The following is a 26,974-nucleotide window of genomic DNA, read 5'->3' as shown; positions in this document are numbered from 1 at the left end:
TGGCACCAGGACACCCTAGGCCGCAGTTCGATGATCGACTTTGTCATCGTTTCATCGGATCTGCGGCCGTATGTCTTGGACACTCGGGTGAAGAGAGGTGCGGAGCTGTCCACTGACCACTACCTGGTGGTGAGTTGGCTCCGGTGGTGGGGGCGAAAGCCGGTCAGACCTGGCAGGCCCAAACGTGTTGTGAGGGTCTGCTGGGAACGTCTGGCGGAATCCCCTGTGAGACGGAGCTTTAACTCCCATCTCCGGCAAAACTTCGAACACGTCCCGGGGGAGGTGGGGGACATGGAGTCTGAGTGGACCGTGTTCCGTGCCTCCATTGTCGAGGCGGCCGATCGGAGCTGTGGCCGCAAGGTTGTCGGTGCCTGTCGCGGCGGCAACCCTCGAACCCGCTGGTGGACACCTTCGGTGAGGGATGCCGTCAGGCTGAAGAAGGAGTCCTATCGGGCCTTTTTGGCCTGTGGGACTCCGGAAGCAGCTGATGGGTACCGGCGGGCGAAGCGGCATGCGGCTCGGGCGGTTGCTGAGGCAAAAACCCGGGCGTGGGAGGAGTTTGGAGAGGCCATGGAGAAAGACTTCCGTACGGCTTCGAGGCGATTCTGGTCCACCATCCGGCGTCTCAGGGGGGGGAAGCGGTGCAGCACCAACACTGTTTATAGTGGGGATGGTGTGCTGCTGACCTCTACTCGGGACGTTGTGGGCCGGTGGGCAGAGTACTTCGAAGACCTCCTCAATCCCACCAACATGCCTTCCACTGAGGAAGCGGAGCCTGGGGACTCTGGGTTAGGCTCTCCAATCTCTGGGGACGAGGTCGCCGAGGTGGTTAAAAAGCTCCTCGGTGGCAGGGCCCCGGGGGTGGATGAGATCCGCCCGGAGTTTCTTAAGGCTCTGGATGTTGTAGGGTTGTGTTGGTTGACGCGACTCTGCAATGTCGCATGGACATCGGGGGCAGTTCCCCTGGATTGGCAGACTGGGGTGGTGGTCCCCCTGTTCAAAAAGGGGGACCGGAGGGTGTGCTCCAATTATAGAGGGGTCACACTCTTAAGCCTCCCTGGCAAGGTCTATTCAGGGGTCCTGGAGAGGAGGGTCCGTCGGATAGTCGAACCTCGGATTCAGGAAGAGCAGTGTGGTTTTCGTCCTGGTCGTGGAACGCTGGACCAGCTCTACACCCTCGGCAGGGTCCTGGAGGGTGCATGGGAGTTCGCCCAACCAGTCTACATGTGTTTTGTGGACCTGGAGAAGGCGTTCGACCGTGTCCCTCGGGGAGCCCTGTGGGGGGTTCTCCGGGAGTATGGGGTACCGGGCCCTTTGATACGGGCTGTCAGGTCCCTGTATGACCGGTGTCAGAGTCTGGTCCGCATTGCCGGCAGTAAGTCGGGCTCGTTTCCGGTGAGAGTTGGACTCCGCCAGGGCTGCCCTTTGTCACCGATTCTGTTCATCACTTTCATGGACAGAATTTCTAGGCGCAGCCAAGGTGTTGAGGGGATCCGATTTGGTGGCCTTAGGATCTCATCTCTGCTTTTTGCAGACGATGTGGTCCTTTTGGCTTCATCAGATCGTGATCTGCAGCTCTCGCTGGAGCGGTTCGCAGCCGAGTGTGACGCGGCCGGGATGAGGATCAGTGCCTCCAAATCCGAGGCCATGGTCTTGAGCCGGAAAAGGGTAGAGTGCCTTCTCCGGGTCAGGGGGGGTGTCCTGCCCCAAGTGGAGGAGTTTAAGTATCTCGGGATCTTGTTCACGAATGGGGGAAGAAGGGAGCGGGAGATCGACAGGCGGATTGGCGCAGCGTCTGCTGTCAAGCGGGCGCTGTACCGGTCCGTCGTGGTGAAGAGAGAGCTGAGCCAAAAAGCGAAGCTCTCGATTTACCGGTCGATCTACGTTCCCACCCTCATCTATGGTCATGAGCTTTGGGTCATGACCGAAAGAACGAGATCGCGGATACAAGCGGCCGAAATGGGTTTTCTCCGTAGGGTGGCTGGGCTCTCCCTTAGAGATAGGGTGAGAAGCTCAGTCATCCGGGAGGGACTCAGAGTAGAGCCGCTGCTCCTTCACATCGAGAGGAGCCAGTTGAGGTGGCTCGGGCATCTGGTCAGGATGCCTCCTAGACGCCTCCCTGGTGAGGTGTTCCGGGCACGTCCCACCGGGAGGAGGCCCCGGGGAAGACCCAGGACACGCTGGAGGGACTATGTCTCTCGGCTGGCCTGGGAACGCCTCGGGATTCCCCCGGAGGAGCTAGAAGAAGTGGCTGGGGAGAGGGAAGTCTGGGCCTCCCTTCTGAAGCTGCTACCCCCGCGACCCGATCTCGGATAAGCGGAAGAAGATGGATGGATGGATGGATGGATGGAAATACTTAAAACCTGGGTCTGAAAACCAGCAGGGTTAAAGCAGAGTGGTCATGTAGTCAGTCAGACTTACGCCAGAAGGTGGTTATTGGCTCCAAAAAGGGAGTAGCTTCTCTCCAATTTCTTAAAGTTAAATTTCTTCAAATTTTTATGGTGGTATATGTTTATATTTACCTCTTACACCCTGTGTGGATCAGAGAAACTCCACAATAAACTCAAACCTGTGGACTCAATTATTGTTGATTTTTTTAAAACCTGTTAAAGTTCTTTGTTATCATTCCACCCTGACAGAACAATTCAGATAAATAATTGAAACTTCAATATTTATGACCAGCACTATCCCCAGCCTTCTGGTGCATGACAAGATGAATGTGTGTCCTTCGGAAGAACTGTTTTGTCTTTTTCTCAGAAAGAGAGAGGTGTCAGAGTCAGTCCATGGAGCTGTGCTACGCGGCTCGTCAGCTCACGCAGTGTTCTGCTTGTGCTGCTTCTCACCCAGCACATCCCACTAAGGTCACACAGAGAGAAAGACACAAAGAAACGTCTCGCCTACAGAGGAGACAGAGTGGAAAACTCTACGCTCTTAATCGTTCCACCCATAACAACAAAGCATAAAACTACACTGCATGTTTTTGGGAGATTTTTCGCAGTTTAAAGTATCATCTTTTTTTCAAGATTAGAAGTGAGTTTTTGAAGACACACATGTGAAATACAGAACAGATTACAATAATCTTCTTCTTGTACTCAAGCGTCAGCTCTGCCATACAGGGCTGACTAAATGTTTCGATGTACTGCAGTATGAAGTTGAGTATTGTTCTTTAAAAGTGACCTATTATGCTTCCTTGAACAGCTTAAGTTGGGCTATACAATTTTTTTTTCCACAAAATCATTCTCAGATAATGAGATTTTATTGTGGTCAGTTCTGCCTGTTGTGATCTACTTTCAGAATGAGTCGTTTTAGGGCTTGTCACTAAATCCAAATAAGTTGCTGGCCACGATCCCCAACTCAACATTTACAGTCACATAAAAATGGCTGCAAACAGATGTGCAATTATACAACCATACCTCTTTGAAAAGCAGAAGTGGAACCTACTGCACAACCAACAAGAATGTAGCAAGTGGTTTTTAGGGTGATGAGTAAACAAAAAAAAAAAACCTGGTGTTTTTCAGCAGCCATTGTACAACACATACACTCGTAAAACCAGCCAATGAAACATGCTGGAGCTCTGTTGGGCTGAGCTTTGGTGGATATGTGAAAGACAGAGCCTGTTGATTTGTGACTTTACATACCAAAGGTTTTTGAAACAGCTCATTTTCTAGACACCAAAAAACATTAACTTATTGCTGGGTGTCTTATTAAGCACCTTGGCTGCTTTTAAAAGCAGTTCAGACCCAAATTGAATACCAAAATTTGCAAAATGTGAATTTTGCATAATAGGTCCTCTATAAACATTAAAGGTTATCTCTGACCATTTTACTGAGTTACTGTCTTCATGATGCTTGTCTTCAAGCCTTCACAGAACAGCAGCAGGTATCATAGTTCATCTTAAGCTTCCCCGTCCATACTGAAGAAAAGCTTCCCCATACTGTAATGCTACATGATGTGGGGACAGTGTGTTCAGGGATGGTGAGCAATGTTAGGTGCTAAGTGTGATTGCATGCCAACCTTTGCACATTTTTAGCTTTCTAAAAAAATGTAAAACTTTGTATCATATTGATACCTATAATATACTGAAGTTTGTGGGAAAAATATGAAAAGTTTGCATGTGTGAATACCTTTGTAAGGTATTCCTTGGTCTAAGATTCATACATTTGCTCCCTCGAGAACTTGTATATAGGCTGTATGTTTGAATTATTGCTGCACACAGACTGACAGTATATTTAACTGCTCTTTGTTTTACACACCTTTTGGCAGGTCAGCCTGTGAGATTTACAGTATATTTGCTATACAGTTAGACTCACTTAGAGCAATTACCTACAGGGTTATAGCTGTATATGACATGACTGGATCACCAGTGTGTAAACCCAAGGCCACAAATAAAAACAGCAGCTGAGAGAGTTCAAATATGTTGCATAAAATGAAAAATAGTTCTGCACTCTGCATGTTTACATAATTGTCAGGTTTTGCAGTGAGGGGGTAGACCTCTCTGTGACATATGGCTTTGGAAGTGATTATTTTAAAGAACTTGCGTAGGTAATGGAAAGTCGTCTCATAAGGGACATACGTTTTGGTTCTGACATGCCTGAGAATGTGACTCTAGGAGCCTCAGGGGGAAAACGGGCCCCTGGGAACACTGGGAACACTGGTGACCTCCAGACAGCCTTACTCCAGGGAGGTTTCACAGACGCCTCTGCTCACACTAACTACCCCCATGTTGCGTCTGAGGCTTACAGTGGTGTAAAAACCATGTTCGTCAACCTTAGACGACTCACATGATCAAACACTTTTTGATATCAAACACAGCTGATGGGAATGAATAGAAAATGCTGCTTTTAACTTATAGAAAAATCTAAAGCGCTGCAGGCCTTACTTGCCTCAGTTAAGGTCAACTGGGCAACAATGGCATCCAAAGGAATATTCTAAGACAAAAAAACACAACTGAGAAAACAAACGGTCTCATTTCTGCCAATAACACACCTCGACATTCCCAAAGACTGACTGAATTTATTTTGTGGACTGACTAAAGAAAAGTGACACATTTTGGTTACATCTGACAAAAAAATAACATAATTCATTAAAAAATATATATAATTCTGACAGTCAAACATGGTGGATAATTTTGACGATTAGTCAATTGAAAAAAATTGCTACATTCAGCAGATTTTCATTTAACCACTTAAACTTTTTTATGCATTATTTAAAATACATTAAAAAGTGTAAATTATACAATTCCTTTAAAAAATTAAAGAATAAAATAAATATTCTGTTGCCTAAAATGTAATATCACTGCATTTCTTTAGTGGATGCTTGATCTTTTGAAGCAAAGAAATGCATCTTCAGCTAAAGAAAATACTTTTAACAGCAACATCTGAAAGTATTTCAGTCATTTCTGCTTGACTTAACAGTGTAGGGTTAATCTTTTAATTAACTGATAAATAATTGGATAACAACAGGTGCTTAAGATGAGTTTTTACAGAAATTGAACCAAGTGAAACTAAAACTATGTCTTGAGGAGTTCTGGGTTGACTATATTTACAAATGAAGAAAGTTTTTTTTTTTATCTTAAATACAAAATGTATATAATTTTATACACTTTTGGCTTAATGCTGCTCTTGATATCTTTCTCTTTTTAGCAAATTTGCATGTTTCATCTGTATACTCTAGTTAATAATTGATTACTTAATTAGTTGACAATTATTTCACTATTGATTCATTGCGATTAATCCGATTGTTTCAACCTCAGATTGAACCATGAATTCTGCTCTTCAGTTGAAGGAGAACTTCCACCCTCCAGTTTGTGACTCTTAGCTCAAGTGCACTTTGGTTATGCAGCAGAGAACAATAATCTGAAAAACACTTCCAAGTCCACTTATATGTGACTCACAAAACAAACTGAAGGTTAGAAGTGACTTAGTCAAAGTCTGGACTTTAATTCAATCACCATTCCGTTGTTTGACTTAACGGGCTGTTGTGTTTTAACTTTAATTTCTCTACAGGTCTATAAAACTTATTCCCAGTTAACACAAACGATTGACAGCAGTCGCTGGCGCTGATGGCGGACCAGCTTATTAAGTTTACAGGACAATTACTTTTTTGAGGGCAGGATAGTTTGTTTGTCAAACCCTTTAGTTCAGTCTGAAACATAAAACTGACACACAAAAGAGAAAACAAAATGTTTTCAGAACATTGTACATGCTAAACAGTGTGCTGTAGTCTTTCTGTCTCTATAAATCATAGTTCTCTCTAAACTCCACTTACCGAATAATATTAAATAAAATAGCACACAGTCAATGTGGAGCTCTGCGGATCTCAAGTCCACCACCTTGGGCAAACAACAGCCTCCTGAAGAAAATCCAGAACGCAAACATGCAAGCGTCTGAGCCACTCTTGTAATCACAAGACGTGCAGGAGGTGTCTGTAGGCAAACAAGACGGGGAGGAGCAAAGGTCCCACCACGCTCAGTCATAAAATGTAGGTCATGCAATGAACTTGAAGCATCCTGAATTACCGGGTATTACAAAGCCATAAACCAAGCCCTTTTTTATTACATAAGATTTTTGTCTGCATGAGTGGCTGACAGACTTTGGGCCCCAATCTCTAGTCGTTTAATGTTTTAAGCCAGAGCTCATTGAGTTGCATGTGGACACTTGTGTTAATCACATTGTGGTGACCTAAATCTGTCTGCGCGCAGAAAATGTGGGGACATTTCAGGTCAGAATAAGTCCACATAATGGCAGGTATTAGATTAGGCCAGAAAACTGACCTGGTTTACTAGAAAGTAAGTTCAGGTGGGATTAGTGTTAAGTAGGCTGCTGTTACACTATCAGTGTACAGGAAGCTGTTGTAAGCCCTCTAAAGTGACGGAAACCCACCTCTGTGCTTCTGCTTCAGACTTTCAATGGAAAGTTTTGGCTCAAAGAAAAGAAAAAAACGTAGAGGGTGGTGAGAAGGCGAAAGTTTGTTGTTGCTGTGTACCAGCTACAGAACGAGCTGCACAGGCTGGGAACTCAGTGGGGTGTGGGAGAGTTTCGCAGAGCCATTTTTAACGCGTTCTCACCCTCATACAACCCACACTCACACACATTAAGTCACACTTCAACACCTACAGAAATCTCCACTCACGATGTTGATGTACACGCCATCACACGATTTCCACACTGGGGGTGGGTTTAAGTAGGGGGGATTACTGTGATGAAAAGTGCGTCCCTCCTTTTCTCTTGTAAACTAACATTTGTCAGAGCATTTTCTGGATAATTATATATTTGATAATGTTGCAGAAATCGTCTGTTTCAGTGAAATTAACTGTTTTTGTTACAAATTCTTGGAAATGCAAATACCTTAATACCTTGCCTTGCATTTTTAGACACAAGATCCAAGATAAATCTGGAGATCCACAACTCAGATGGCATAATCTATTGACATGACGACTATTAGTCATACAAATCTAGAAGAGCAACAAAAAGAAAGCCATCACTGAAAGAAAGTCACACAAACATTCGCGATAAGCTGTTTAAGGGGTCAGTAGATGTGTATCAGGTTTCTCTGGTGACCCTGAATGTGGTGGAGTCAGTATGATACTGCTGGCATGCTTCTCATTAGCTGGTCACAAAGTTAATAGAAGGATGGATGGAGCTTAAACCGAGAAGAACTAGGGTGAAGGTTTATTATATTCAATGATATAAAACAGGCATGAAAAACTGTTTTCATTTTGGGCCACATCAGTAACAAGAATGTCCTCAAAATGCCAGTTGTGGCAGAAAATCTTAATAAAAGTACCTATAACAAACTGCTAAAATAATATTAAACATATTTTCACATTAATATAATTTGACACAATACAGATAAAACTGCTGATTTAATTGATAAAATAAGATTTAAGTACACTATTATCTCAAAAGTTCTATTTCTAGAGTCTAGAAGGCCTCGTAAAAACATATGGAGGACCGGATTTGACCCACGGACCTTCAGTTTGACACATGCGGTATAGAATAATGAAAATAAATGAATCCAAATGAGAATTCTTGGCAAGATTTGAAAATAGTTAATAGAAGAAGCTTTATTGTAAAAAAAAAAAAAGTAATCACCAAAAACATAACTCTCTAATTGTGCAAAGGTTTTACAGACATTCTCCAAAAAACGGCTCTACAACGTATAAACTCAGGGAGAGTGAATGTTTACCAAACTTTTCAGACTCTGAATACTTGCAAAAAATGTAAACTATAAATTATATTTCTTCCTCTTCCCAATTAAACCTACTTTGTATTGCTTTGTCTAAGACCTCCAGTAAAATCCATCAAAATTAAAACCACTTAACCTTATTTCCTCATTTCTATTCAGTTTCTTTCAGATCGTGTCGTAAAAGCTGCGAGGTCGGTGTACAGCGTTATGATCGAGAAGAACCCTGGCCTGATCCGAGACAGGAAGCATCACCTGAAAACACACAGGTACTTCAGCTCACAGTGTTATTACCTTCAGCTAATACAGGCTACATGTGTTATAATCTGCATCATTTCCCCACCAGGCAGTGCTGCTCAGGGAAGGAGTTGGTTGACTGGCTGATGAAACAGAACGAATGCCTGCAGTCAAGAAGTCAGGCTGTTGGAATGTGGCAGGTCTTGGTGGATGAGGGAATCCTCGTTCATGGTGAGGACGTTAAATTCAGCTTCAATGTTGAAAATTCCCTTACTCTGCCTTGGAAAACTTCACATTTTGATAAAAATCTTGATTGCCTTTAGAAGTCATTTAATTTGTAAAAAAATATATAGTCCAGTTGTGTGTAATTTAAAGCTGCAGTCTGTATCTTTTAGTTAGAAAACTGAAATGGAAAAATGTTGTCATGTTGTTACAGTACAAAACAGATAAAATGTGAAAAAAAGGATCCTCTGCCTTCTCCCAATGCTCCCAGTGCTAATTACAGAAATACACCACTCAGTCAGAAACAACCAGAGATCCAGGACGACGGTCTTAGTGCTGTCAATCACTCTGGTGTACATGCAACTCACACCCTCCTCATTGCTCTTCTACACTACAGCTGGTTCACCACAACATGGCCTTAGCACCAGCTACGAATGCTAAGGCTAGTTAGCATATCCACTAATGACATCGGATAAGCTGTTCTCCTGGCAGTAAGTTATTTTTGTGCCTTTTAGCAGCGCATACACAAGCCTATTTGACAGCACTAAGTCATTACTCCTGGCTCTGATTGGTTGTTTCTGACATGGAGAGGTGCATTTTTGCAGATTGCTACTCAGAGGAGTTGATTTTTTAGATATTATTTGTCTCATACCATACTGTCAAAACATAACAATTTTAACAAACATGAATAAAACAACAATTAAACAGCTGATCTCAAGACATATTGTATTAATATTCATGAAATTACTGGATCTTTGCGTAATTGAAGATCCATACCAATGATGGCTGTCTGATGATTCTTCCATATTTAATGTCTTTCATTTATGCTGATGATAATCTCTGCAGCAGAAGCATACTCAAACATTTTCCAGAAGGGTTTGAATAGCTTGAAATTCAGTGACCATGAATATTGTGGCATCGGTCTGACAGTGTTTTCTGCTGGGTCAAGGGTTTTCTCGCTGTTCATGCTTCTGAGATGATGCTCTGTTATTCTGATGGAGAACACTCTAATCAGGACAGAAGTGCTTCATCAGGAGATAACAGGAACTCAGAAACAATTTCTACTTATTTCCATGTATCTGGATTTTTATGAAGCTCTTACCTAAAAAACTAAATTTACCTCAAGGTCAAAACGTCTGACGGGGAAATTACAGAGCCTGTAAATAGTACTCAGCTCCTTGGATGCTTTACCCTTTTTATTATTTTTATTATTTTATTTATAAATCAATTATAAGCAACAAAATTTGGCTTTTGTGACAAAAACAACTTTAATGTCAAACTGAAAACTGATACAGCTGCCAGGTTGCATGGGAATTGACTGTGAACGTCCCATTTCAACCCAGCCACAAGTTGTCCATGTGACTGAGGTCTGAGCTTTGACTGGGCCCTTTCAGAACATCCACCATGTTTTCTTCAAACCGTTTCTGCGTAGCTTTAGCTAAATGCTTTGGGTCATCTTGCTGATAAATAAATGTTCTCTGAAGTCATAGTTCTCTTGCAGATAGAACCAAACTGCCTCCAGGATGATGCTGCCACCACCATGCTTCACAATGGGTTGGTGTATTTGTGGTGATGCTACTCCACTTTGGTCTCATCTGCCACTTGACCATGGAGTCTCCACACATTTAATTTATGTTACATATTTTTATTTGTAATTATTTTGTTGAAATTAAATGATTTTTTAAAATATATTTTTCTAATCTTATTCAACATGACTTATTTGGGAATTCAGTTAAATGGGTGAAACATCCAAAGAGGTGAATTCTTTTTACAGGCACTGTTTTTCTGTATTTGAAGTGAACGAATTTTTAAATCCTGCCGTCTTTTCCCCGTTTTGTGAATGTTTCCAGTGAAACAGGATCCGAACTTCCTTGACAAGGACACACAGTTCTACCGGTTCCAGGACTCGGAGTTTGGCCTGAACCATGTCTCCAACGAGAAGGACTTGGAGGACGAGCTGCATGAAGCTCTGTCCCTGCTGTCTCAGCTGGGCCCCGATGCGCTGCTCACCATGATTCTACGCAAATGGTCAGCATGTAAAGCTGCTGGACAGTTTGTTGTGTATTTATTAGGGATGCAAGTTATTAATTAATGAGTAAATGTAAAGCCAATTGATCTTATCAATCAATAAGCAGCCATTTTCTTAAAAACCCTAGTAAAAACCTGTGTCAACTGTCTTTTCATAACATAAGGGCTACATTTTTCATAATATACTGAATTTAAAAAAACATCATTACATTTTAAGATTATTTTGTGTCAGCTGCATACTGAATAAACAAAAATTTGTGGTTTTCTCACATTATTAAAATGAAACATATGTATAAGATATAATAAAACAGAAACTTCTGAAGTTGCTCAACAGAAAAATATAAGAATAAAATATGTGAAACACGTAATTCCCAATGAACGGAGAGATGTTCATCTGTGATTGCCCATGAAGAAATATTTTCTCTGTTTTCCCCTCCGCTTTTCTGTCATCACATCCTCCTCACCTTAGTAGTACAACGAGTACTATTAAGGTGATAACTTAAAAGCTTAATTTCTAAACAGAACCGCATAAAGTGCATTTTGCATCCCACAACAGTTTGGACCATTTCTCTTTCTTGCTCTGTTATGTTTCCGCCATCTTTGTGTCAACTGGCTTTATTTAAAGATGATCAACGATGCCCTCTACTGAATGTCGGCCAAATTACAACACTAAAAGAAGGTCTAATGGATGTTACTAGTTACACAATTGGAGCTAATTTTACTCTAATAAACCATTAGTGAACAATTAATCATAAGGTAATCAGTTGTTTGTATCCCTAGTATAAATCAGTAGTCGCATGATTTGCTTAAAATATGTCTGAGGTTCCTGTGCCAGTGTAAAGAACCAGGACAGATAGATGCCATGCTCATGTTGATTATTTGTTGGTTGTGCAGTCCCAGTCAGAGGAGCGCCGAGGACATCGAGGTCATCTATGAGGAGCTGCTCCATGTGAAAGCCGCTGCTCATCTCTCATCTTCAGTCAGTCCTTTCTTCCTAGCTTCAACACATCCCTTATGTTTCTGCTTTTATTTAGTTAATAATCCACTTCTGTATAGTCTAATGCTAGGCTTCCTGTCTTTACTGTGTTGTGTCTGTAGGTGCGGAAGGAGCTGGCCGCAGTGCTGGTGTTTGAATCCCACGTCAAGTCTGGAACAGTCTGTAAGTGATTCATTACTGATATTATCGCTCATACCGGCTCTTAGTTCTTACAGAGGGAAACTGGATAGTTAATAACTGATGACTTACATGTGATTATGTGTCTGCACTTCATTTCAGATTAGCAAGCTAAATCAACATAGGTGGAGCCTTTCTGTTTTGTTTATCATGGGTGTGAAAGTTTTTTTATTTGGTCATTTGACTCTTTTAAATTTGTTATTAGGGTGGAATTGTTATATACAAATTTAGCATTTTTTAAAAACAAGAAATGGGTTTTGAAGTTAGAATTTATTGTGCATTTTCTCTGATTAACAAAGGATAGCAATTATATACAGGCCATTGCCTTGCAACCCAAGAGCCAGGACGTTTGGTCAGCTGGTTTTACCTCTATGCTGTACAATGGCTTCTGGAAAATACAAGTGTTTTACTGTTGACTAACCATCCAGAAACCACTTGTTACTTGCTGCTTGGTTGTGCAGGAGGCTCTACTTCTGCTTTTCAAAGACATACGGTTGTATAATTACACATGTTGCAGCCATGTTAACATGCAGGTGTAAACATTGAGCTGGGGGGCGTGGCCAATGTCAGCTTATTTGGATTTAAAGTGTGAAGACACAATAAAATAGCTTATTCTGGAAGGAGTCTGCTAGTGAACTCAGCAGACTAAAATCTCATTATCTAAGAATGATTTTGTGCAAAAAATTTAATTAAGATAAGACCTATCTTAATCTGTTCAAGGAAGCATTGTAGGTCGCCTTTAACAATCTGGTCAAATAAGATATTGAGTTCCTCTGCATCTTGCTAAACAGCATTCATCTGAATATTAATGTATATTAATAATATTAATACTCATATGACACCATAACAGGATTCATGCCTGTACTCCTTCACTTTATACATTTTTTAGCATTCAGCCTCTTTAGGCCTTTATTCATTTTTCTCTTCACTAAAGGCGAGCAGATAATTAACTTTTTTTTGTTGTATTTTGCTCTCTACCGTGCCTCCCTGCTCGTGATTATGAGAGTTAATGCAGCATATAATACGAAAGGTGCAATGTAAGCGGGGTTGTCATAGTAATTTATTGACAAAGATGTGTGCAGGTGAACGATGTTGGTGCTGACTGTGTTTTATTGTGATGCAGTGTTCAGTCAGGGGGATAAAGGAACCTCCTGGTACATCATCTGGAAAGGCTCAGTGAACGTGATCACACATGGAAAGGTAACCCTGAACACGGCTCATAGGTTCACTCAGATCTGAGCTGTTTTTCACTTACTGAAAGATTTGTCACGCTCATGTGACTTGTGTTCAAACAGGGCATCGTGACCACGCTGCATGAGGGCGAGGACTTTGGGCAGCTAGCTTTGCTGAACGATGCGCCGCGTGCCGCCACCATCATCCTGAGAGAGGACAACTGCCACTTCCTCCGTGTTGACAAACAGGATTTCATTCGAATCCTTAAGGTTTGTCTGACATCCTCCTAACTTTACATGAGTGCTCCATTACCTGCAACATGTCACCCACAAAACTTCAATTTTCTGCTCCGTTTTCCAGGATGTGGAGGCTAACACGGTGCGACTGGAGGAGCATGGGAAGACTGTTCTTGTGTTGGAGAAGAGCGCAGACGGCAATGGTCAAGGGGGAGCTGCAGCCAACAGCAGGTGAGTCACACTCAATTATTTCTTTCCTAACACAAATGCTAGGACTGTATTCTTTCGTGCTTCATTTATACATCTGAAAATACTGTCTTGTTCTTTCAGCCCAGCCATTAACAATTTGTCTAATAATAGTAATTTTTATCCTGACTTGAAGTAAATGTTGTCAGAGTACTATATGTCAAAAGCTGCTGATCCACCATAATGTTCTCTAATGAAAGCTTATGTGCCTTTTGTGATGTCATCTACCCAAATACACACACCAAAGATCTAACAAGATTTTTTTTTGTCAGTGCTTTTATGAAAAAGCAATGTTCCCTACTACATGAATTTGAAAAAAATATTTTAAATAAATAAAAGACCCTGGTTAAGCCCAAGGGAGCACAATGAAGCAGTGCAAGGCATTGAAGAAGTTTTCTTCCTTTCCTTTTTGTTGCAGATACACAGTTATGTCAGGAACACCTGAAAAAATCCTGGAACATCTACTGGACACACTGAAGCTGGATTCCAATGGAAATGATCCTATAGGTGAGATTAAACGACATCCCCATGCTTTTCTAATTTTCCAGATGATCAGATACAGCTGACTATTGATCGTGATGTTTGTCTCCCCTCAGATCCCTGCGTGAGCGACTTCCTGCTCACACATAAAGTCTTCATGCCGTCCAGCCAGCTGTGCTTAGCTTTGCAGCATCAATATCCTGACCAATGTTTTCAGTTTACTCACACTTTGGAGAGTGCTGCAGAAAATTATAATGTCTACTGATTGTGTTAGACCCTTAACCATCTTTGCACTTACCAGGCAGAGTTGTCCAAAGGCTCAGATCAGGAGAAGACTGCTTACATCTTCAACACCAAACAGAAGGTAGTGAAGCTGATTGCCCAGTGGGTGGCGCTGTACGGCCTTCTGCTGAAAGAAGACCCAGAAGTTGGGGACTTTCTGGAGGTGAGAAATCAGACTCGGATTAACTGATCGTCATTAAATACAAAAAGAACAAATAATCAGTTTTATTAATGAGATAACACTTGAGTAATTCTCCTGCTTGTTTTTCTTCTTGGCTCAAGCAGAAACTGAAAAAGGAGGTTGCAGCTGATTATCGTTTGTCCAGCATCCTGAAGGAACAGTTTAGGGAAAGAAGAAGAACAAAAGTGTAAATATTTTCACTTAGTTCCTGCTATTTTTGCAAGAAATTAATTCATGAACACTAAATAATACTATGGAATACCATTTTTATCTTTGTTATGAATTGACAGGATGGAGAACGGCTATCAGTCGCTGAGCAGGGTGAGTTTTTATTTATAATCGATGCTTTTGTTGTCTAGTGCTTTGAGTGGCCAGTATGACTAGAAAAGCACTTCTAATGCACTCATTAATACACTTTAATTTCAAAATATCTCTTCTCTCACTGATCACTGAGTCATTTTGTTGCATTCGGCAGAATCACCAGTTTGATTGGTTTTCAAGCTGTGAGGAGCCAGTTGGGAGGCTGCAGCCAATCAAAGCACAGGATAAAGGTGCGCAACGCTCTGGATCTTAAATCAGACAAACCAATTAATTAGTAAATCAGCGAGAATGTAACACATTTATACATCGAAGTACATCGACTGTTTTATTTGTATTACTTAAAGTTTTTAAAATAAGATTTCAAAATGTCCATACTCATTACTGATTTGCATTAAATAAGGCAAACCAAAAAAAAAAAATCCTTTTTCTCTTTAGTTCTACTATGTTAGAGATTATTATTTATGCACTCTGATTGCATCCTTTTATTTTGACAAAATAGTCCAAATGTCCTTCTTCCAATAGTTTTTCACCTATCAGATATGCAGAAATTAATATTCCAGTTCATATTTGCAAACAAACACGTTCCAACAACAAACATCCTTTGTCACCAGTGCAGCGGCCAACACCCATTATGTTTACGTTTCTACTTTAAATGCACAAGAACAGTGACACCTAGTGGCTCAGTGCCTTCTTCAAATATATTGGCACAAGATATTTTATAGCATTTCTATTAAGTTAGAGATATGTTGATCTTCATAAGTTATGAAATAGCTACAAGAGAATACTCACCTAAATCTGTCCAAAGCTACAGGCAGAGCAGTTAAGAAAGCTTAAACAGTGACAAACAAATCTGCACAAAAACCAAGTTTATATTTTTAATCAGTCATGCTGTGAATCACGTGGTTGAGAACTGTAGCAGAGTGTCTTTAAGTATCCAGGTCTCCATAACTGTTAGTCTTTTTTTTAGTCTTTACCAGGGGTGCCAATAATGTGAAGGGGTTTATAGGTTGAAGAAATTCAACAATTTTGATTTTATTTGTACCAGAATTCTGAAATTGTGAAACCATCACACTTTTTACCAAATATGCTGGCATGTTGAGAAGATGCCTTAGATAAGAATTAACATATTTTTGAATAAAAAAATAATGCAAAAAGTTATAATATACATATTTGAAAAAGCCATTTTTTGCAATACTTCTTTTATATTTATTACCTTATAATAATCTTGTTTTTATCTGTTTTCTCATGCATCCCTCATTTATTTATGATTTGTTTAGGTAACAGTCTATTTTTACTTATGTGTATTTCTCTCTAATGCACTTTAGGTTGCATAGAGAAAGTTTAGCTGATTCAAGTTGCACTGCAAAAACTAAATCTTACCAAGTATTTTTGGTCTAGTGAAAGTATCTTAGTCCACTGGAAATAAGTAAACTAACTTACAAGTTACTTGTCATCAAAATATAAGAGGTTGTTTTAAGTCAATAATTGCTTCTTATTGATCCAACGTACTAGTTCCACTGGAAGATTATTTGATTTTAAACATGGGAAAAATGCCAAGTTGTAAATGAATAACTTATCAATATTAATTATTGACTTAAAACAGGTTGTGATATATTGCGGAGGTGCCACACTTTGTTTCATGTGTAATAAGATATTTGCATTTAAAACTAGACCAAAAATACCTACTAAGATTTTGTGTTTTTGCAGTGTAAGCATTAAATGAGAAAATGTTGACATTTTATTTTGTTTTTCCTCTCCCTTCAGTGTTATATGAGATTTACAAGGCAGACAGCAAAGCTCTCTCCTTGATGCTCCCCATAAGCTCCTCTGTTCAGGAAGTGATGTCGGCAATAGTCAAATCAGATGGAGATCATGTTCTGGTCAAAATGAACTCCAGTGGAGGTGGGCCTCACTTTTACGATTTTCCAATAGTTGTAGAAACTTTATATATGTATACCTTCTATATTCGTCTCAGCTCCAGTAGGTTGACTGGACCTGAGATGACACAGGTCCAGTCACAGACGCATTCAAGTTCACTGGATTTATTGAAAGAAAAGAGAAAATCAAGTTGGTGGTTAACATCAGTCCAGCAGCTTCTGCCCCTAAACATTAAATAAAATACAATAACGACAAAGCAATAGCTCCCAATGAGCAGTTGGCAACAGTTAGCAGTTGTAAAGTTAAACGTAGCTAAAATGGACAACATTAATAATGATAACGTATACAAAACATAGCAAAATTACTCATGAAACACTGTAAAATTTGTCTAAAATATACGTTAAAATATAATACTTCGTAAAGAAAACACAGAGCTGATTCTAGCACACACCACAGTTACCGACGGCAACAGAAAAAAGGGGGAGGAGCTGTCAGTTACAGGTTTCTATAGTAACCACCAACTGTCAAGAGCAGCTTAACAGAATTTAAAACACCAGCAAATGTTTGGAGAAACAGCTTAACTAAATAAAATAAATTCAAAGAAATACATTTTGACAAACTTCACATCTGTACTATAGTTAAAATAAAACCGTTTTACATATACACACCTTGCATAAATAATAAATGGTGAAATACTGATGTATGTGTAATTTTTCTTACAGAACGAGCGCAATTAAAGCTGGATGCAACTGCAGTCTACACTGCTCTAGGCCTCAATGAGAGACTGTTCATCTGTACAAGCAGCGAAGTGGAACAACTGGTGAGGAATGTTTGTCTTCTGCATATTTCATACGTTTTCTTGAAGTAGAAAAGTTAAACAGTTATGCTCCTCTGTTCGTACAGAGGCCACTGAAGGATCAGCAGGGCCCAGAACAGGCAACGACTGACCTCATTGAGCAGATGAGTTCCAAAGACATTGCCACAGAACTGACTAACTATGACTGGGAACTGTTTACTGCCATGCATGAGGTAACGTTGCACATTTTTGGACAAAATATCACATTTCGCAAGAGAATATAAACCATTTACTGAAGAACAAAGAGGAAAAGATTGTTTACCACCCATGGAGCGTTCCAGTTGGTTGCAATAACAAGTAAAACAATCTGTGTCATCACATCCTTTACTCTAAACCTGAGAGCTTTTCTGTCTGTCACTTCAAGGCTGTTTTATTTTTTACGTGGTGTTGATGCGTTGTCCCCGTTTCTGCAGGTGGAGCTCGTCTACTACATATTTGGTCGCCATAAATTCCCAGGTGCCACCACAGCCAACCTGGAGCGGTTTGTGCGGCACTTTAATGTGGTCCAGCACTGGGTGGTGACTGAGCTGTGCCTCTGTGAGGACCTGGTGAAACGGGCCATTCTGCTCAAGAAGTTCATCAAAATCGCCTCAGTGTAAGAAGACAAGAAAGCTGATTTGATTTTTTTTCTTTAAAGCTTAATGGTCAATTCATCAGTTTGTTTCAATAGAATTACTTCACTTAATTACTCCTGTCTCTTATGTTTTACATTTTACCAAGCCATTAAAAATGTTTACAGAGATGCACATACTTTCAAAATGTGATAGGACTTGGCATAATAGAAAATCCTCTGGTTTTTGCTCTGCTTAGATAAACATAAAACTGGGTTCACAAATGTTTATTTTTATTTTTTTGCCCAGGTCTGAGGTTTTTTATTTGTTTTTTATATTTTTTTTTATACCCTGCCAGGGGGTCTTTTTTTGTGGGCTCTAGTGTCCCTTATTTTTTTGAAAGTAGGCTGACAGGAAAGGGGGAAGGAGACATGTGGCAAATGTTGCCGGGTACGGGAGTCGAACCGCGTCGAGGACTCAAGGCCTCCAAACATGGGTCGCGCTAACCCCTACGCCACCACGGCCCGCCCCAGCTCTGAGTTTTAAATGATTAGTATAAAATAAAAGCACATTAACAGCTTATGGATGTTAATGCATCTGTTTTTAGAGTCAGATATTGGCTGATTGCATAACACCGACTCTAAAAATAAGAGCTTTAACATCCACAAGTGGGATAATCATTTTTCAATACAACAAAACGCAAGACAAGATACAATGGGAGAGCAGTTTTACTTACTTTTAAACTTTGTGCAGCACCAACATGTCATTGGTTTTATTTACTGTACTAAATATTCCTTAAGATCATCTTTTAAACAATACATCGCAGTTGTCAAGTTTTTTTGCTCTCTTAAGTCACCTCAGCTTTTGCCTAGATGTGAAAAAGGCTTTTTTCCTCCAAAGTCAGCAGTTAGCATTATTCTTCCTAGTAACAACTCATCTGAATGACATCTTTTATTCATCTTTTCTTTACTCTCATCAGCAGCAAATGATCAGGCAGCATAAGTAGGTTGAAAACCTACAACAGATAGGAGAGACGTTAATTACAGATAGTAGTAAGTAAATTTTAACTTAAACACATTAACTTTCTCAAGTAATGATTCAGTCATTTACTTTTAAGTTAACTGTGAATGAATAAATGAACAAATTATGTTCCAAACAGTGGAACTACTAAAAACATTGCATCAAACAATAAATCTATTTTGGTCTTCTGAATTCAGTCTGAATCATGTAAACTGTGAAAGGTATCCATTTCCTACCAGTGGTGTCTTTGAGGAAGCTTTCAGTTGAGGTTCTTTGTCTGAAGAGAGATCGTTATGTGAGCACAGGTGTGCCAGGTTACCTTTAGAGTTGGCTGCTGACCTTGAGCAGCGAAAGGGATGGGTGCGCTTGATTCTTTGTAAGGTGCATGCCAGTTGGGTGGAGATGGTGAATACATTCTTATACTTTAATCTCAGAAGTTGAAAACGATGGACAATAGAACCATATCTGGTACGTTGAACAGGAAACATGGAAACATTTTTCTTGTTTATTCCATGAACTTGCCCTATTTTGAGAAACATTAGGAGGTTGTCTAGGAAGGATAAACAATTTTAGCTGTAAGTAGTTCATTTGTATATATTATTTACTGTCTTTGCTAAATGAAAGTTAAAAACATCCCCAATTTTCTGTCTGTTGCCAGAATCAAATCCCTCCCATTTCAAAACATTAATTTTTATCAAAGAAAACTCAGGAAATTACAGCTTTTGTCCACTTTTCAGAATTTGGTTTTGTAAATTAATCAGGTGTTACCACAGAGAGCTGACATCAACCTCTGGTTGCTCTTAAAGAGCAGTTCCCACAATGTTTTTGTGTAATTGCTAAACTCTTTACAGCAGCATTTCACACATTTTAAAAACAACATGGTTTTCTAAACATATTCATCTTCAGGTTAAAAGAACAGAGGAATCTCAACTCATTTTTCGCTGTGATGTTTGGTCTGAGCAACAGTGCTGTCCAGAGGCTTTACAAGACCTGGGAGGTGAGCAGACATGACAATATAATATCATATTTTTCTAATACTTTACGCAACATTTTACTTTACCTTGCAGAGAATACCGAGCAAAACTAAAAGAATCTACTGTGCTTATGAGCGACTGATGGTAATTCTCACCACAAACTCTCATATCACTTATTTTGTTGCATTGTTTAGATTAGTGAGTGAGTGTGCAGGACATTCTGGTGTTTATCCTTTGTCTGGTTCTGTTAGGATCCTTCACGCAACCACAGGGCCTATCGCCTGGCTGTGGCCAAACTCAGTGCTCCGTACATTCCCTTCATGCCTCTGCTGCTGAAAGGTAAAGAAGCACCAAAAGTCAGCTTCATAAATCAGAAGACATCTTTCTCTGAATTTTTAAAATACCAAATCTCCTCTGTTTTGTTTTTTTTTGCACAGACATGACATTCATCCATGAGGGCAACCCAAACTACGTTGACAAACTGGTGAATTTTGAGAAAATGGTACAGAATTTTTTATTTTTGCTCCTTTTTGGCTTAATTGTATTCAATGAAACATTTTTGTAAAACTGTGAGGACTGAAATGTTTAATCTCTTTCTTGTCCTAGCGAATGCTTGCCAAGACAGTTAAAATTGTACGAGGTTGCAGAAGCCAACCTTATGGTAAGTGAACCATGGATGCCGTCGTGTAAACAACAATACACCATTCTGAGGCCGGACATACGCATGTTTCAGCTGCGCTGGAGGGATTCACTTTGTTTTATTCTCTTTGTTTTATTCTCTTGCTGTTCTGCAGTGCCTTCATCGCCACAGAGGGGCCTGGCTGATCGCATGTTTCTGGATGGGCCTGCTACTCGATTATCTACGTGTAAGCTATGTTGTTTTTGTAGTCATGACTTGAAGTCACAGTATGTAACTTTTATAAACAATATGGGGTTTTTTTATACATATTTGTTAAAACGGTCACCATGTCATGACAGCATAGTAAGAGACAGATAAAAGGTTAAAAAAAAATCAAGTTCCTCTGTCTTTTAATGTCAATAATGCTCCTGTACTTGCTACTCAATTTGCTAAGGATGGAAGAACAGCTTAAAGTGGATGAAGGCAGAAAAACTGTTTATCTATGCTTTGTGGCCAACAATATTTGCTGTCATTGGTGGCCATGCTATCTAGCATGAGCATTCATGGTTGGCAAGGTGTGGATGAGGATGATTGACAGCACTAAGACCCTCCTCCTAGGTCTGATTGGTTGTTTCTGACCAGGAGCTTTGTATTTCTGGAGACAGCAGTGAAAAGGCAGAGAAGCTAAAAAAAATTTCACAGATTGTGTCTCGTGTCAACAAATAAATAAAAAAAATTTTTTTATAAAAAAAGTTATGTTTAGTTTTAAAGCCTATTTTTTCTGGGTTTGCATTTTTAACATGCTGCTGTGACTATTCGAGATTTCCTCTCTCTCTCTCTCTCGCCCAGATTCCGACCATGCCTTCCCTCTCCGCTCTCCCAGCAACATCCGACACTACATTCAAAACCTGAAGGTGATCGACAACCAGCGGAAGCTCACCCAGCTATCGAGAACAATCGAATGCTAGGACGTCTGCCTTTGGATGGAGAAATACTGGAACTTTATATCAAAATCAGAAACTGAATTGCAAGGATTTTCTGAACTTTTACAGTCGCCTGAGCAGGATGGATCTTTCTGCAGTTCATAGCAGGAAGTGAAAATGTGCAGCATGCAGAGGAATGACCTCAGTGCTGAACAACAGGACAGCTGGGAATGTTTTTACCAAGCAAGCCTTACATCCGCCCAAAAGGCTTTGTACAAAAATGTAAAAATGCTGCTCTATATCTGCTGTAAATTTTAATTTTTTTTATATGACACATTGTAAGCTGCAGTTATACAACACGTTAAACATTTGTTCCACAAATACTACCTTTGACTTTTCTGAGCACTTCTGTTTTCACTTTTAAAGTAATATATTGTATTATACATTTTTGGCAACAACGCCACAAACTGACATTAACATGCTTTCATATGATGTCGTTTTCTAAATAAATTATTTTCCAAGTTATGCATAGTCAATGAGGACACAAAAAAATTGGTAAAAAGAGAGATTTTTTTTATTATTTAAAGTACAAACCAAAGCAGGTAAAAACAGACCTTCCACCTGGCACAAAAAAGTCTCCCCAATATGGGGAGAGAAATTTCTCAATCAGTCAAAACTCTCCTTGTCACAAATATGTACAACTTCTTTTAGAAAGTTCTGGAGAGAAAAAGTGGATGAAGACATTAAAAAAAGAGAAAATAATTACCAGTGCCTTCTCCTGATGTAACAATGGAAGAAAAAGTAGAATGTTCCTGTCATTGGCAAATTTAAGGGAAGAAATTTCATAATATTTATAATATCATAAATATCAGATGAAGGATTTAAATCCATAACTAAATGGGGAGTTTCTCGTCCAGGTGGACGTAAATCATCCTCTGATAGGATGTTTAAGGAAGCCAGTGGAGAAAAATGTGCACAACACATGTTAACTAAAATGGTTGTTTGAACAGCTGCAAAAGCAGAGCCTGTAACTATTGAACATGCTTTGTGGCTTTGTTTCAGCATCAATCTGTGTAATAAAAACCTGTGAGAAGGTGAAGGCAGTTCAGAGCAGTCCAGTGAAGTGAGGATGAGCATATCTGAAGTTGGGGAAAGTATTTTTTAGATTCCACTCTGCTCGCAGTGAGAAAGCAAGTAAAAAAAAAAAAACAGAAACCAACAGGAGATTTAGTCTACACCTTCAATTTCTGGTTTAAAACAGACAAATACAAGCAGTGACACGTTAAAAAGAGTGAATATAAATATTGCACTTCCAACCATTGTGTAGTTCCCAGTGCCTAGTTGTTATCCCTTTGTTTGAGGTATTTTTGCTGTTGGGTTTAATATTAACGAAAAACTCTGACCTCAATTATCTCAGGCTACAAAGGACTAGGCGGTAGGAAAGGTAAAAACCACACACACTCAAAACAAAAGAATTTAAATATATCATTCACACAAATCCATGAACACATGGAGTCACACGCAAGTAACCCTAACGCTAACCCACAGACATGAAGTATTTACATTAAGGCACATAAACTTGAGTAGAGGTGCATCTTAATAAATTTGAATATCACTCAATTAATTTACTTATTACAAATATTGATAGACAAATGCATTTTATAGCACTTTATTCTGTTCATTTTGATGATTGTGGCTTCTTACTCATTAAAATCTGAAAATCACGAGACTAATAAATAAAATAGATTATTATTGGAGGAATATGTTATGTTGTGGCCACATCATACACAAACACTCTCCAGTGTTCAGTGTTACATGTACACATATTAATGGAAAGTTAAGTGGAAGGAAAAACAGAAAAAGAACTCTTAAAATTCTCTATCACCTTTTGAGCCAAATTACTGAAATTAATGCTTTTTTTTTTGCTGATATTTTCATTTATTCCGATGCACCTGCATATAAAAGAAACAAATACAATGACTTATTGTTCAGTCCCTGCAGCCTTTTTGGTAGTGGGATGATGTCAGCTGCGTCTCATTCATTTTACTCACCAAAAAAATAAAACTAAATAAAATACAGTATCTCATTCAGCATCACACTGTAAGCTGAAAAAGGATCCATCGTTCTTCAGCCTCCTGTCAAGGCTACATCATTGCTGTCTGTCCTGTCTCTGTCCGTTTTCATCATGCTACCACTGCCGACAACTCTGTGTGCTCCCCCCCCCCCCCCCCCCCCCTTTAAGCACCAGAAAAGACAGGAGAGCTCCACTTTCTGACAGGAAGCGCCACGCTGCTTCAACATGAGGTTCAACAGGTCTGTGGTGGTCCCAGTCCCATCCCAGCTTGCTAATGGCGCTGCGGTAACACTGAGAACAACACGCACAGGATTTGGACGACGTGATCAGTAGGAGTCAAAGTCAAATCTCAAAGGAAGCTCAGTCAGTCTTTGGTGTATTTGAAAAAAAAAAATATCAGTAGATTTCCTGTGAGTGCAAAAAATAAAAATAAAAAAACACTTTCCACCAATCTGAGACAGAAAGTGATCATTTCCAGAAATGATCCATCTAAAGCATTTTTAATACCCGCTTTTCCTGTTCAGGGGTTGCATAGTGGCGGCGGGCTGGAAAATGGCAACAGCTCACACAGGCGTAAAACAGGGTCAAACATTTTAGCTCTTAAACAGGATACCATATATGTTGCAAATCAGTTTTTAACCTGAAAGCTGAAAAAACAATCTTCGGTTGTTTCCTGTTAGAGATGGCAAGCGTGTTCAATAATTAGCACCAATATGAAGCAGATAAACAGACGTCTTCATCACAGGCGTCTATAAAAGTAAACCCAACTTGTTCCTGCATGAACAGGATAATGGTAACCTGTGTGCTTCTTTTTGCTGGATGATCTAAAATTTGTTTTTAGGCACAGAGATCAGTTCTATTTGACGACAATCCCAACAGGGTTAAAAACAAAGATATAAATAAAAAAAAAAAACATTCATTTGGCTTGTAGATCCTCGGGTTTTTGTCTTCCTCTAGTGCAGCACAGCGGAGTTCCAGTAGTCTCTCTGATCCACGCCACATGTTCCGTTGTGATTCTCTCCTTTGCAATCATTTGGCCAGATATGATGGTTCTGGTAACTCAGTCGATCAGTTAGGCCTCAGAGGCAGCCTGTGGTTTGAGTTGAGCTTTTTCCATGGCTGTGCCGTAAGGTAGAGAACGCTTGAAGAAGCCAAGCTGCAGAGAGAACAAAAAAATATGCAGGAATTAAATATAAGCACAATCCTGATCAGCTTATACACGGGTTCTTTAAATGTGATCTTATTTTAGACACGAAAGACGTAGATAAAGTGGGAACATTCAAAGAAATTTTCTGACACGTCATAGAATCTGGATATACATGGAAAAGTGGGATTTTCAGCTGCTTCCATTCACTTTGACTTTGTTATTACACCCGCTCAGATTTATCAGATGTTTACAGAAGTGTTTAAATGTTAGAGCTTGGAAATAAATTCAGGGCCAGTATCTTGTTTAATTGAAAAAACTTATAGCAAGATGCAAAACTCGCTAAAATATGAAAACGTTCTCGTTTTAATGAATAATTAAAAAATAATTAAGAGCCCGCTGAACTGAACCAAGTTGAAAACCTCATGGTTATTTTAATATAACTATGTATTACAAGCCCAAACACAAATCAAAGGGAGACTGAATACATGATGAAATATACTCTCTCTTAATAGCAGAAGTGACCTTTTAAACTCTTTTAACTTAACTAATCCACTCACCCTGTAAAGGACGTAGATAAGAAGAGCCAGCAGCAGTAAACCGGCCAGGATGGCCAAGACGATGATCCACAGAGGGACCGAGTTCTCAATATCTGGCTTGTTCCAAACCACTGGGGTCACCACCTGTGGATGACGAGACCGTTTCTCAGCTTAAAGTAATCCAGCTACGAACAGCAACCTGTTAAAAGACAACAAGTACCTTTTTCTGACCACTTGGATAATGCTTGGGTAGGATTGCATATGGCATCTTCTTTACGTTGAATCTGCCCAGACACTCCATTACGTATTGCTTGTAAGCTTTCTGAAAAGTATAAAAAATATTTTAAAAATATTGAAAATACATGAAGTACATAAAATCCACACAAGGTGGTGACACAGACCATGGGGAAATAAAACCTCTTCAGTACTCCATCTATCTAAGAGACACTGATTTTCCAATACATCACACATCTTCCATGTTAATGTGTGAAGTGGGTGATGAATACATGACTGTAGAACAATCACAATAACCAAGAATAACAAAAGGAAACTGTTTTTACAGCAATCTGAAGTTCCACAAAGCAACAGTTTTGTTTCCTGAGGCAAATATGTGATTCCACTCAGAGTGGCAGCTGATCCAGAACCATTACAAAGGGCAAGTGTGCACAAACAAAATGTGTTATTGAGTTCTGCTTTGAGGTTTTCACTTTTTTTTGCTTCTTAGACCCTGCCAAAGCCTGACATGAGAAAATACACAAGCACTAGGGGGAAGTATTCTGTAGCCCTTTCCTCTGGTGGAAACACATGTTCATGTATGAAGAAGGCAGCTTGAATGGCAAGGTTGTTCTCCCACTAACCTCAGTGAAGGTCTCGGCCCAGACGCGCGAGCGCATTTTCAGGATCGCAGTGGTTCCCTTCTCCAGCAGACCAACGTTGCACTGGAGCGTCCAGCAATCCGCATTAGAGCAAGACTATGAAAAAAAAAAAAGAGAATGTTGTAGTAAAAACATAATCTCCACAAAAGTATCCCACAACATAACAAGCTAAAGTAAATGCAGGTGAGATTTTATATGGCAAAACTAAAACAATCACGGTCATAATGCTTCAGGACACATAAACGTAACAAAGAGCCCAATGTTATTATCCCAATTCCACGCCTGCTTCGAATTAGACTGAAGGAATGTCATGAGACTGTAAAAATGCAGCATGCACAACTTGCCACATTATTGCCCAACCACTAAACCCGGCCCATTTTTCTCAAGACTGTAGAATACACATTTTTATTAGCTCGCAATAATGCAGCTTTAACATTTTACAACATGCACACACTGTCCTTTAGTGCCAGTGCTAAAGCAAGACCACCCCCGCTCTTGTGGGTTTCATTGGGTTTCCTGCAGGAAAGCATTAGTTTACTTATTACACCAAGGAGGGAAAACCCAAGAGAAGAAGAGTGCAACCGCCCAGTTCCTTTAGTCTGAGTCTTAGACAGACTTAATGAGTATTGAAACAGACAGGGAACAGATCAGTTCACTTCCTCCTGGTGAAACTGCTGCATGCCTGAGGCCACACGGGGCCACACAGGTCTGAGAAAATACAGGAACAATTAAGGTCGTCTTGAAGCTACATTTCACA

At 39.9% G+C, this 26,974-nt stretch overlaps 2 protein-coding genes across 3 annotated transcripts in view; one reads left to right on the top strand and one right to left on the bottom strand.

The window, feature by feature from the left end:
* rapgef3 (Rap guanine nucleotide exchange factor (GEF) 3) overlaps nt 1-22,110 on the top strand; it is a 37,585-nt gene extending 15,475 nt beyond the window's left edge. For both annotated transcript variants that reach the window (XM_032557582.1, XM_032557572.1), the window contains 25 exons: nt 8,347-8,453; nt 8,531-8,652; nt 10,494-10,671; nt 11,566-11,650; nt 11,770-11,830; nt 12,969-13,045; nt 13,141-13,287; nt 13,379-13,485; nt 13,919-14,007; nt 14,097-14,175; nt 14,275-14,425; nt 14,548-14,630; nt 14,734-14,764; nt 14,919-14,994; nt 16,529-16,666; nt 17,365-17,462; nt 17,546-17,671; nt 17,912-18,093; nt 19,976-20,066; nt 20,137-20,187; nt 20,295-20,382; nt 20,481-20,545; nt 20,650-20,704; nt 20,838-20,909; nt 21,512-22,110. In XM_032557582.1, the coding sequence (XP_032413473.1) occupies nt 8,347-8,453; nt 8,531-8,652; nt 10,494-10,671; nt 11,566-11,650; nt 11,770-11,830; nt 12,969-13,045; nt 13,141-13,287; nt 13,379-13,485; nt 13,919-14,007; nt 14,097-14,175; nt 14,275-14,425; nt 14,548-14,630; nt 14,734-14,764; nt 14,919-14,994; nt 16,529-16,666; nt 17,365-17,462; nt 17,546-17,671; nt 17,912-18,093; nt 19,976-20,066; nt 20,137-20,187; nt 20,295-20,382; nt 20,481-20,545; nt 20,650-20,704; nt 20,838-20,909; nt 21,512-21,630 (2,478 nt within the window). In that variant the 3' untranslated portion in view covers nt 21,631-22,110. The remainder of the gene's footprint in view (nt 1-8,346; nt 8,454-8,530; nt 8,653-10,493; nt 10,672-11,565; nt 11,651-11,769; nt 11,831-12,968; nt 13,046-13,140; nt 13,288-13,378; nt 13,486-13,918; nt 14,008-14,096; nt 14,176-14,274; nt 14,426-14,547; nt 14,631-14,733; nt 14,765-14,918; nt 14,995-16,528; nt 16,667-17,364; nt 17,463-17,545; nt 17,672-17,911; nt 18,094-19,975; nt 20,067-20,136; nt 20,188-20,294; nt 20,383-20,480; nt 20,546-20,649; nt 20,705-20,837; nt 20,910-21,511) is intronic.
* A 27-nt stretch (nt 22,111-22,137) lies between these two features.
* itga5 (integrin, alpha 5 (fibronectin receptor, alpha polypeptide)) overlaps nt 22,138-26,974 on the bottom strand; it is a 48,544-nt gene continuing 43,707 nt past the window's right edge. Inside the window, exons 27-30 of the mRNA XM_032557534.1 lie at nt 26,200-26,313; nt 25,563-25,664; nt 25,364-25,486; nt 22,138-24,815 (exon numbers count right to left, since the gene is read on the bottom strand). Of these exons, the coding sequence (XP_032413425.1) occupies nt 24,732-24,815; nt 25,364-25,486; nt 25,563-25,664; nt 26,200-26,313 (423 nt within the window). The 3' untranslated portion in view covers nt 22,138-24,731. The remainder of the gene's footprint in view (nt 24,816-25,363; nt 25,487-25,562; nt 25,665-26,199; nt 26,314-26,974) is intronic.

Source organism: Xiphophorus hellerii, chromosome 1 (genome assembly GCF_003331165.1).
Source record: "Xiphophorus hellerii strain 12219 chromosome 1, Xiphophorus_hellerii-4.1, whole genome shotgun sequence".
NCBI lineage: Eukaryota > Metazoa > Chordata > Actinopteri > Cyprinodontiformes > Poeciliidae > Xiphophorus > Xiphophorus hellerii.
The sequence above is the reverse complement of the archived record's forward strand: the minus strand, read 5'-3'. Positions and strand labels throughout refer to the sequence as shown.